Below are 12,379 nucleotides of genomic sequence, written 5' to 3' on the forward strand. Positions count from 1 at the left end.
GAAGAGCAAGAAATTGAAAACTTATTTGCAAAAATAATGAAGGAGAACTTCCCCAATCTGGCAAAGGAAATAGACTTCCAGGAAATCCAGGAAGCTCAGAGAGTCCCAAAGTAGTTGGACCCAAGGAAGCACACACTAAGGCACATAATAATTACATTACCCAAGATTAAAGATAAGGAGAGAATCTTAAAAGCAGCAAGAGAAAAGGAGACAGTTACCTACAAAGGAGTTCCCATAAGACCATCAGCTGATTTCTCAAAAGAAACCTTAGAGGCAAGAAGGGGCTGGAAAGAAGTATGTGAAGTTATGAAAGGCAAGGACCTACATCCAAGATGACTCTGTCCAGCAAAGCTATCATTTAGAATGGAAGGGCAGATAAAGTGCTTCCTAGATAAGGTCAAGTTAAAGGAGTTCATCATCACCAAGCCCTTATTATATGAAATGTTAAAGGGACTTATCTAAGAAAAAGAAGGTCAAAAATATGAACAGTAAAATGACAACAAACTCACAACTATCAACAACCAAACCTAAAAACAAAAACAAACTAAGCAAACAACTAGAACAGGAACAGAATCACAGAAATGGAGATCACATGGAGGGTTATCAGTGGGGAGGGAGGGAATGGGAGAAAAGGTGCAGGGAATAAGTAGCATAAATGGTAGGTAGAAAATAGGGGGAGGTTAAGAATAGTATAGGAAATGTAGAAGCCAAAGAACTTATATGTACGACCCATGGACATGAACTAAGGGGGCTGGTAATGTGGGTGGGAGTGGGTGTGCAGGGCAGAGGGGAATAAAGGGGGGGGGGATGAGACAACTGTAATAGCATAATCAATAAAATATATTTAAAAAAAACAAAAAAAGATTTCAGTTTGGGCCATGGTGAGTCTGAAGTACTTAAGGGACATCCAATGGTGAACCCAGTGGATAATTGGATATGTGGGTCTAAAGTCCAAGAGGGGGCTGGAAACTCTAAAGTCCAGAGTGCAGATTTGACCACTCACTATGTAAATAGAGATGGTAGTGGAAACTGTGGGCATGGCTGCTGCTGTCCAGGCAGAGACCAAAGTAAAAAAAGGTAAGGCCTGGAAAAGCAGTGACTTTTAAAGGGAAAGGAGAGGAAGGGGGATATTACAAGAGTCAGCCTGTGAAAAAGCAGCCTGAAAGGTAGAAAGAAAACCATGAAAAAGTAGTTGGATTAAAACCAGGACTACAAAAATAGTTCAAAGAGGAAGGGATTAACAATGCCAAATGCAACAAAGAGATGAAAATACAGCAAAGATCAGCCCCAGCTGGTGTGACTCAGTGGATGGAGTGCCGGCCTGCAAACCAAAGAGTCCTGGGTTTGATTCCCAGTCAGGGTGCATGCCTGGATTACGGGCCAGGTCCCCAGTAGGGGGTGTGCGGGAGGCAACCACACATTGATGTTTCTCTCCCTCTCTTCCTCCCTCCCTCCCACTCTCTCTAAAAATAAATAAAATCTTTTTTGAAAAAAATTAAAAATTAAAAAATAAATGCGACAAGTAATAAAAAAGTAAACAAGTTGTGTAGTTATTACTGTAAGCAAGGGATGAGGAATGTCTTAACTAGGAAAATAGCAGTTGAGGCTGGGAAGAATGAATACATTTGAGAAACACTTGTGAGGTAGCAGTGACAGAAGTAGGCAATTGCCAGATGGAGGGGAAGGGAGAGAATTCAAGGCTGATTGAGTTTTCAAGCTTGTGATCAGGGGTACATGGTGCTGGAGATGGGGAGCACAAGATAACCACGCAATCCCAGGCCTTTCTTTTTCACCCACTCAAGGTCATCAAGGAACATGTATAAAGGACGCATGGACAAAGCCAAAGGGGGGAAGGACTGAAGGTGGGAGGTGGGGGTGGGTGGGGCGGGGCCAAAGAGGTGGCGAGAAAATGGAGACAACTGTACTTGAACAACAACAACAAAAGAATAAAAAACGTTCAACCAGTATTTATAAGGTTGTACTGTCTATCAAATTGATCCCTCTTTTCTATCCTCACTCTCTTTGGCCTAATGAAGTCAGCTTCAGAAAGGGAATATAGATGTATGTGTATAGGGCGTGTGAAAAAGGAACAGTATGAAGAACGGTTAGAACAGTGGGCTTGAAATAATGAAGTGGGTCACAGAGTAAACATTAGTAGCATATTATAATAAAAAGTGTAGACAACAGGACTAGGAAGTAAAAAGCATGAGGGCTAGATATTTAAGGCAATTAATGACATATACTCTTGAAACATTTTAAGCCAGAGGTTATATTTATATATCTCATTAGTTTCAACTGAGAAAATGACAGCAGAGTGGTAAAAAGTCATTCTGCCCTTTTACTTCTACAAAGAATGGGGCGGGGGCCGGGGGAGGTACGGCCAAGAGGGAGCGTTCTCATGTAGGAATACATATAGACAAAACTTCAAAATGAGAAAATGTACACTCCCATTTTCTTCTTCTTCTTTTTTTTTTACATCACCTAACCAGTGATACAGAGGCTAGGGTTCTGGAGGTCAGAAAATAGTCAGAAAATAAATGTCAGCATGAAAGAGTGATGAAGCCTGCCTGGACTCCATTCGGACGCAGACCTACAGAAAGAAGTCATAAAAGGTCTGCTTTATACTCAAAGGTCTGAATACCATAGATATACAAGCTCTACATTTATTTTACACCCACTCTTACTTATACTTGATACCTTAAAATCAACACCAAAATACAACAAAGAATATCTGAGCTGGAAGGACCAATAGAAATCATCTAGGAGTTTTTAACCTGAGGTCAGGGATCTGGGAAGCCTCTGAAATTAAGGCCCATTTTCTGTATGCATAGCCGTATGTATATTTTTCCAGAAGGAGAGGGTCAATAATATTCCCAAATAGTTCTGTGGAGTCCACAAACTTTATACCATTAGATTCTAGCCCAACCACTTTGTTTCACAGATGAAGAAACTGACACCCAGAAAAGGGACAAGATTTGACCAAGGGCACACAGTGAATTGGTAGCAGAGGTGAATCTGGAAACTAAGATTTCTTTTCCATTTTTTTTCTACCATGATACACTGCTACCTGAAGAGATCCCATAATTAAAGTCAGTGCAAGTTCTTAAAAGTCCTAATTATTACCTTTGCAACGAAAGTTCCAGCATCCATAATAGCTTTAATGTGTGTCAGCCACCCTGAGCTGTCCAAGCCGCTAAGAAATTCAGTCACTGTTGGAGTTTTCAATTCACAAACTAAGGTAGAAAGGGAAGCAGATATTGAAATTCACAATAACCTCAGTTTATTTACCAAGAAAGAGGAAAAAGTGGATCGTAATTTTGTAAACAAGAAAGCTGAGGCACAGAAAGCTGAAATAATTAGACAGAAACCACACAGTGAGTCAGGGACAGGATTAGGGCTTAGAGCCTACCATATCTTCCACCGCTGGTCTCTGCTTTCTTGAGCTGTAGAACCCACCCCAAGCCCACAGAAATCTCCACAGAAAAAAGAGCCAGAAGAATGAGTCAGTAGCCACAGGAAAACACTCACATGTCCTCTGATTAGAAAACACATTTGCCCTGGCTGGTGTGGCTCAGTGGGCTGAGCGCCAGCCTGTAAATTGAAAGGTTGCTGGTTTGATTCCCAGTCAGAGCGCATGCCTGGGTTGTGGGTCAGGTTCCCAGTTGGGGGTGTGTGAGAGGCGACTGATTAATGTTTCTCTCACATATCGATGTTTCTCTCCCTCTCTTTCTCCCTCCTTTCCCCTCTCTTCAAAAATACATAAAATCTTCTAAAAAATTCTTTAAAAAACCCACATTTAATCCTAATTCTACCCACTCATCCTAACTCTTCAGGCCCTTAATATCTGGCTGTACTCCCACACCCTCACCTACTCCCTGCATCTCTGTGCAGTCTCAATGGATTAGGGAAAAAGTTAATTTTCATGTACTTTGCACTAGTTATCCAGCAGAGGGCAATCTTTTGCCTCAAAAATCTGTAAAAAGTCCTGTTCTCCTGTACACCTATAGAATATTCTGGGACAAAAAAGAAAGGAAGAAGAGTTCCAAGGAAGAGGAACACTAATACTCTAAAAAGGATGCAGACTGCTGAAACAGGGTTTAATAAGGACCATGTAAGGGAGAGCTCTTGGCCTATAACCTAAGAACAAAATTGAAGAAAAGAGGGGAAGAACAGGGAGTTCACTAAAGAAGGCAGGTTTTCACCGTCTCTTCCTGAGTTGTCATACCGCATCATGGAATCCTGGGTAGTGGCTTTGAGAGAAATGTTTGAGAATCAAGGGTCCCATCAAGCCCCAATCTCACCTTGTCCCCACTCTGTCCCCAATTATTTTGCAGTGATGACAGATGACCCATATTGTCTGACATCAGCTTCATTCCTTTGAAGTCTAAATCCAGCCCCTTTATCAGCACAGTGATAAAATCCAACTGACTCCTTACAGTAGATTAAATGAGGTGATTTCTTACCTTGAGGATGATGCAATGAATTCCAAATTCATCTATACTTATGTTGACCTATCTACCCCTAAACACCAGCCTCTGTAATTCTATAGAGAGAAATGACTTCCACAGCAACTAAACCCAAATGGACTTAACTGGGTTGTGAAACTGAACATCTTAGTTCCTCTGCCAGACCAAGACTGCTATAATTCAGTGCTATGCAAGCTGGGTTCATACTATAGTTTAAAAACCTTATCACCTATTGATCCTGCTCACCTAGTTGCTTTGATGGTCTACCCCAAATCAAGCATGTTGTGTGTGTGTGTGTGTGTGTAGAGAGAGATGTATAGATATATATATGTATGTATATGTATGCAAAGCTATGGGCTCTGGCCTATCCAAGGTGAAATCCTTCTAACCTTCCACGAGTTTCTGCAGGCTGCTCCGCATCACATGGATGTTCTCAATGCCCATGAACCTGAAGCGAGTGTTGGCATAGTAGTCTTCGTTTTCATACCCCTTCCCAGCTATTCGGTTGGCCAAGGCATTCAACTGCAATATTTGAGGAATAATAGAGCAGATTGGGCAGGTGATAAAATAACAGGATTCACTAATCTCAATGCCTTATTCTACACAGTTTTAAATCTTATCCATTGAAAAAGAAGTAAAATCAGAGCACATTCTGGAATGGAGAGAGTTTCACTGGTTTTTAGGTAAGGTTATCTTAAGTAACAGAGTAGTATAGAGGAAGACTGAGTGTTTTTGTTTTATTACTAAAACCCTGCTTAAGAGACTCAAGGATATGGCAACTATGAGGATAGCTGGTGTGAAGAACTGAAATAACTTTGAGCTTTATCACAAACAAATGTTTTTTCAGCTGAAATGGCTTTACACTGGGAAACGTGAAAATTCAAAAATCTTTTCAACTGAGAAGTTCTAGAAAGAAGTCTAAGAACTTTAGGGACAATTAATTTTAAATAACTATTTTAGAAAAATGTCTAAAACATGCATAAGAGAAATGACTTTCACTCACTGATAAAATGAAATGGAGATACCCAGACCTGTTTTTAACACTTTGTTCAGCGTGTGACAATCAGAATATTTCTAGGTCATAAGAAGAATATTGGGCAGGATAGAGAGTAAATGAGATGTAGTCAGGAGATATTAACACAATAACTAGGAAAAAAGGCCAAAATAACTTCTATGATGATAACCATCTTACTAATCAAATAGTTTTGTTGTCCGAGCCTGTTTTCTCATCTCCCAGTATTGTGCATTTTAAAAGACAGGAGGAGCATATATATGGACAGGGTATCATTTTTGTATTAATAGAAAAGAATGCCATTAAACCCTCAGAAGCAGAAACCTTTCATGTTAACACATTCAGGGAAAATAGTCTTTGTGTCAACATACTCTCTTTAGAATGCCAGATACTTTTAAAGGAAGAAATGTGATGGTAATTTTGATTACTTATCACACAGACGATGCCACTGAGATTCCATGACATTAATGACAAATGTCAAAGGTACACCTGTGGAGGTACAAGCAACAGCCACCTCGTAGCAAGGAAGTTTGCTATGACTGATGAATGTTTCAGCAAACAAAACAATTAATTATAGCAGCCCCTCTCCAGGTCAGGGCAGCACTAAAAGTCCAGCTACTGCAGATAGCTAGCTACAGGGTATTACTATATAATCCTTGGGAATATGTCTGGCAGATTTGAGTAACAGCTCCATATTAGCAGCCTGATGTTCAAGTAGGTAAGAAATATATTATTTATTGAGCTCCTAGCATGTACCAGACACTGTACTAGGTCCTTTACCTATATTATTTCATTTAATCTTTACTACAACCCTTCAAGATAGGTATTTTTATTATTCCCATAAGAAAACAGTCTCAAGAGAGCTGAACCAACTTCAACCAGAATCATATGAATAAGGGCCGAGGGGAAGATCTGACCCCAGGTTTGTTTGACTCCTAAAAATGTAATTTTTTACAACTACAGTACAGTTTCTACTAAAAGTACAGATCTAGCCATCCAGAAGGGGAAGGCTGCTAGATATTTCTAGGCCTTCTGAGAGGAAAAGGAGACCTGTTAAAGGGGCTTTTTGGTCTTGGGTTTGGACAAAAAGCACCAATCCTTCAGTTTTTCAAAAGCATGGTATGTTTCCCTTTACCATTTTAAGATGATTTGATCTTGACAGATACAGATTTGATTAAACTTTTTCCAATCTGGAATGGCAGATGTAGTTATGATTGAAGCAAGACAGCAAACTCAGGAGAAATTCAGATAGCGCCTGAGCAGAAAGGGAAGATTTCCTCTCTTGAGCCCAGTCAGCCCTAGGTAGTGGCTCTGGAGAATGGCCAGTGAGCGATCCCCAAAATGGGGCAGGCAGCTGTCTAAGGCCATGATCTGCTTTCATGCACAGCCAGTTGCTTAATTGTGCCACAACCACCTGGCTTAGGCTTATATCTGAATCACTGACTTAGCAATCACTAGTGAACAATGAAACCTCCTAGTCAGCCACACTCCACACATCAAATTACAAACATATTTCTTTCTGGAGCTGTCTGTATAAGGGACATCCTTTAAGAAAAGGGAGTCTGTCCTTTACTTGCCTCATGGAACACAATTAATTCTTTGACAATCCCTTACAGAGCTAGACAAAATGAGGAAGGTCAAAGAATTAATGAAGAAGAGTTTAGGCTGATACTTAGGTTGATCTGAGGGCCCTCCTTTCTGTCACACTCACATATGAAAGGGACAGAGCCTGAAAAAACACGTTGTAACAAAGCACACAGTATCTGGCTCTTGGAAAGATCAAACAATTTCACTAGGGCCATGTCCACTGCCAAAATCCATGGCAAACTTATGTTCCTGATCTTTTCTTTTTTTCTGGGACCAAGATTTAAAGTTCACTTCATTGAGTTGGGAAACACTTAATCAGTGAATAGTGCTGGGTGCTAAAATAATTACCACCACATAAACTAAAGAATTTCTGTTAATCATATAGCAGTGACATTTGTGAACCCAACTCCTTGAGGAGATGTCAAAATATCATTCACCCACTGTGGTTTAATACATACAAAAAGATACGTTGGTATTAATGTTGCCAACATAATGTTAAGTTGAAGTACTTTATCTGATAGTAAATTTATACCACAGAAGGAAAATACTGAAAATTCTCATTGATGAATAGATTTAGTGAAAAAGATGAGGGAATATCAAAGAGCCTCCAGGCATTCAAGTCAGATGTCACAAATTCAGGAGGTGGCAAAGCCAGGTTGTTCAAAGTACCTTTGAAAGCATCAAGGACATTTCACAGTCTTGCTCAACAGTGAGTGACAGGCTACGAAAATGGGCTCCCAGTGGCTTGCGAAAATGATTTTACACAGTGTCTGACACAATAAGCCCACATACACAAACATAACTTTCCCAATACCACTGCAGAGCTCAACATGTAGGGACGGGGATTACAAAATGAGTGAAGTAAGAATATCAAAGAGGTCACTGATAAATACCCTCGGTCTTGTGTCTATAATATACATAAACTGGCTCCCTGGGTTTGTTTGTCCAATAGCCTCTAGCAAGCGCTCATCATCTTCGCCGCGAGTGTAAAACCCACACAGAGGCTGGCTACAGCGGCAAATGGAAGCCTGTAAGGAAAAAATGTGTCAGTTGAGGGATCATATGCACAGGTGGTCAAAAAGCCTCCTTGATCCCAGGTTTGGTGAGCAGAGAAAGAAGATGAACCAACTCAGGACAGTGAAGCAAAGAAAGATGTAGCTTTGAAGCCCAGCTGTTCCATTGACATAGGGCTCAGTCTCCTGCCTTCCCCAGGCATGCGAGCCGTGTTACCACAAACTGCTGCTCAGAATAGTCTTTTTTCCCCTTCTATGTGGTGAGGATTCTCGACCTAGTCTTAGCAAATCCAGACTAGGAAAACCACATCTTGAGTGCTTCCTTAATAAGACTCTATTCTCAATATGTATTAGGTTAGTATTTTTCTGAAACTGCCCTGCTCTTTTAGAGTCCCAGTCATATCACTCATATAAACCAGAGGCTTGCAGTGGCAGAAGATTTCAAGATAGGGCAGAGATTTAGTCTTAAGAGAGCAGGGTTCATGCATTAATGTCAAATCAGAGGGGCTAGTTTGTTTAAAGCCATGTCAATATAAAAACAATATAGCTATTTAGCAGGTATGTTTAGTAATGAGTAGTCAATGGACTGCACTGCACTGTAGTGTGGTTTTTAAGGGTCTACTCACTTTGATAGTTTGACACAAAAACACCCACTCATTTCATATACTCTTTTAGCACCTGAATAGTTTACCTACTTGAGAAAATGACTATTTCTCTAACTCCAGATCTCAGAATGACCAGAAGAGGCAAGAACTATTATCCCTTCCTATGGAAGGGGACTCAAATGAAGGAGTTAAGTGCTTTTTCCCACTACCTTAAATCATATGAAAAGTAGTGAGAAAGAATCAAGGACATCTGTGTTCCAGTAAAAGGCCAGAGTCCTCAAACATCCTTTCACTCAACAACTTCCCATCAAGCTGGAGACCACAGAGAAGGAAAGAAACAAGTGAGCACACTAAAAATGCCACTTAACATTTGTACAACACTTTACAATTTACAAAGTACACATATGTTTTTCCCTCTTGTGACCCACTTAAAAACCCTCAGAGTACTAAAGGTCAGGGAAGTAACTTGCTTGAGGTCACACAGCCAGTAAGTGGCAGTGGTGGGACTGAAACCCAGGTCTTCTAGAGCCAAGTGTAGTTCTCACGAGAGAAGTTTGCTTAACTCACATTATTCTCTTTGTAGAGGTAGCAGAGCACAGGTAACCGTTCTTTACTTCTGAACTTCGAACTTCCAACCAACGTTCCCAAGGTTACAGACTTAGGAACCACTATTTCAGGAGGGTAGGTACTGCATATCTAAAAGAAAACTCATTTTTTTAAACTCAATATTTTTTTTTTTTACATTTTTCACTTGCTACCAGCAGGTTGGAATAGCAACTACTCAAACACTAGCTGTCTGCTATTTATCATCCAGAATCATGCATTCCTTAGAAATAGGAACATAAATATCCTTGGTGTAATAGCTTTGCCAAGTGTGCCATTATTTTCTAGAAAGGAAGGTATTAAGCCACATAAGAAGAAAACATACCAACAATATAGGTAGAAATGCACATTGCAGGTAGAAACACACATATGACCCTATCCTGGAATTTGTACACTTTGTTATCAAAGCAAACAATGTATATTGTAAATAAGTGTATTAAAACAAATATACTCAAATATAAAGCAGACAGGTATAAAAGAAGAGAACATGATTTACTCTTTCTTAAAATGCATACTGGGCTCCTAGTATAAACATCTTGAGGGCCTTTAAAACACTAGTCTGGGGGTAGAATAGTTGATGTTTTTTTATTTTATTTTATTTTTTCTAATGATGTTTTAGGTGTGACATTCACTCTACAAAAGGACTGATAAATATTGTCAAATTCACCAGCTTTTAGTGTTTACCAAATATATCTTTCTAAAGAGACAGTGATAAAATATTATAATAGCACAGACGACATTGCCAAGTTAGCTCCGATCACCACTCTAAGTAAAGAACACCCATAAACATTTGACAATGGATCAAATAAAAATACAAACAGCCAAAAAGTTCGAGATAGATCAGATTCAATGTTCTATGTAACTAATTAAAGTCAATGTCCTCACAATGCAGAACTCTGATAGAGAAAAAGTTCTATAACTATCCTGTTACCTGGACTTAAACTTTGGAGGAGGGAGTCATATAAAGAGAAATAAATGGAGCTTCCCTTTCAACTCAGAGAGCCACATGCATCCAAGATGTCAACACAGATATTTCAGAGCTCATTTGGGGGACTTAGACACGTATTGGAACCAAAAAGAATCCACCCCACCTCTACTCATTCCTGTCAAGTATGATCTTAACAAGCCACCTCACAAATGGCCCTGCTAAGTGACAGCTCATCAGTCTTGCTGTCTAGCAGATATTCAAAACGGTTATCAGAAAGCCATTACAATTTCTTTCTTTTAATGATAGTAAAAAACTGTAAGTAAAGATCCATCAATTCAGAGATACCACTTAAACACCAATGACTCCCTGTGCAGAAAAGCTATGACAGCAAGTCTGACTGCTATCCTTGGAAAGGCCTGCTTGCAAGTCTGGCCCTCAGCTGGTGCCCAGGAACTTGAATTTTGGAAGGGTTCCCACCATCCCTTAACTGATAAGAGTGACTAATTGTGCCTAAACTGTTTGTACAATGTGGTTTATGCCAAGCACTTTTTTTTTCCCTTCTGGGCATCTGAAACTTTGGTATCTACTAGGCAGAGAGTGCCTATGTGACCGGATGCCCACCCCGTCCCCCCCAAAATCCTGGGCACTGATTATCCAATAAGCTTCCCTATAGACAACATCTTCTACATGTTGTCACAATTTGTTACTAGAGGAATTAAGCATGTCCTATGTGACTCCACTGGGAGAGAACTCTGAAGCTTTTGCCTGGTTTTCTCTGGATTTTGCCCCTTTTCCTTTTGCTAATTTTGCTTTATATCTTTTCACTTTAATAAATCACAACCACAGCTATGACTATATGCTGAGTCCTGTGAGTCCTTCTAGTGAATCACTCAACCTGAGGGATGGTCCTGTGAACCACCAACACATTCCCAGACCTCTCTCTTAAGATGCAGACTTAAATATATACTTGACATCTTTTGAATCACCTGGAACTCAGCCTAAAACTGGAGACACTGCCCTCTTTTCATGCTCCTTATCTTGGTTAACATATCTATCACCTACTTGGTCACCTAAGCCAGAAACCAGGAAACCTGGGATGCATACTAAAATTCTCCCTCCTCCTCCCAGACACATTACTCTGTCACCAGGTTCTTTCAATTGTACCTCTTGAGTATCTCTTCAAACCATCTCCTCCTCTCCAGCCATACTCATTGCCTCAGTTCAGGTTCTCCTAACATTCTTCTGCATTCTTAACAAACCAACTCTCCACACTACTACCAAAGTTATGTTTCTAAAATACAAATATACTCACATTACCTTCCAGCTTAAAATACTCTAGTGACTCCTAACTGCCTTCAGGATAATGTTCAAATTCCTTAATTTGGCTACGAAGCCCATCATGATCGCACTTCACTTCCTGACCTTTTCCTTCTCTCCCTGTATAAATTAAGACACATTTCCTTCTCCACCCTATTCCCCAAATCATCAGACTGTTTCTGGCTTCCCAGTCTGAGTTCCATATCCTTCATCTACGCTCTCACAGCACTCTCTGCTTTAGACTATGAGAATTCTTACTTAGTGTCTTGAGTGCAATAGGTACTTAAATGTTTGTTGCATGACTACACACTGAATGAAAAGGAGAGATTATGATTTTTTTCTTTTTTCAAAACCTTGTTTGCTAACATTCTTCTGTTTGAATTAAATGGACCTAAAGGAAAATGACAATGACAAAATTACCTCATAGTTTCTGTTGGCATCTGTTATGGTCCAGTACCTGTTGGGTATTCCCATACGCCCAAAATCTGATACTGGGTCAATCAGTTTCCATCCATTTTCCCTCATCTCGTTTGTAGATTTGGGATTATAAAAAAAAGCATACAGATCTTCGAATAATGCTGGATAATGGAGATAAACACAAAAACAAGGAATAATGAGTGAAACTTTATACCAAATAACGCTTAAAAAGGCTAGACTTCCTCTCTTCCAAAGGGAATGTTTGGCAAACAGCCCCAGAAAAGGACAATGGCCTGTATACAAGGTTGCCTTGATGTAAGGAATAAGAACTGGAACATTGCTTTTGAGTTTTCTTTTAAAAATGATTTGAGTTTTTCTGATACAAACACAAAGCAGGAACATTCTGTCTGGCTTTCTGTGAATTGCTGGAT

The 12,379-nt window shown here is 39.8% G+C and overlaps 1 protein-coding gene across 1 annotated transcript in view; it reads right to left on the minus strand.

Annotated features, from left to right (window-relative positions):
- Nucleotides 1–12,379, minus strand: part of MTMR8 (myotubularin related protein 8) — a 43,452-nt gene that overhangs the window by 22,572 nt on the left and 8,501 nt on the right. The window contains exons 3-7 of the mRNA XM_024555214.2: nt 11,952–12,109; nt 9,251–9,379; nt 7,959–8,093; nt 4,856–4,988; nt 3,124–3,233 (exon numbers count right to left, since the gene is read on the minus strand). Of these exons, the coding sequence (XP_024410982.2) occupies nt 3,124–3,233; nt 4,856–4,988; nt 7,959–8,093; nt 9,251–9,379; nt 11,952–12,056 (612 nt within the window). The 5' untranslated portion in view covers nt 12,057–12,109. The remainder of the gene's footprint in view (nt 1–3,123; nt 3,234–4,855; nt 4,989–7,958; nt 8,094–9,250; nt 9,380–11,951; nt 12,110–12,379) is intronic.

The sequence above is a fragment of the Desmodus rotundus genome, chromosome X, assembly GCF_022682495.2.
Source record: "Desmodus rotundus isolate HL8 chromosome X, HLdesRot8A.1, whole genome shotgun sequence".
Classification (NCBI taxonomy): Eukaryota; Metazoa; Chordata; class Mammalia; order Chiroptera; family Phyllostomidae; genus Desmodus; species Desmodus rotundus.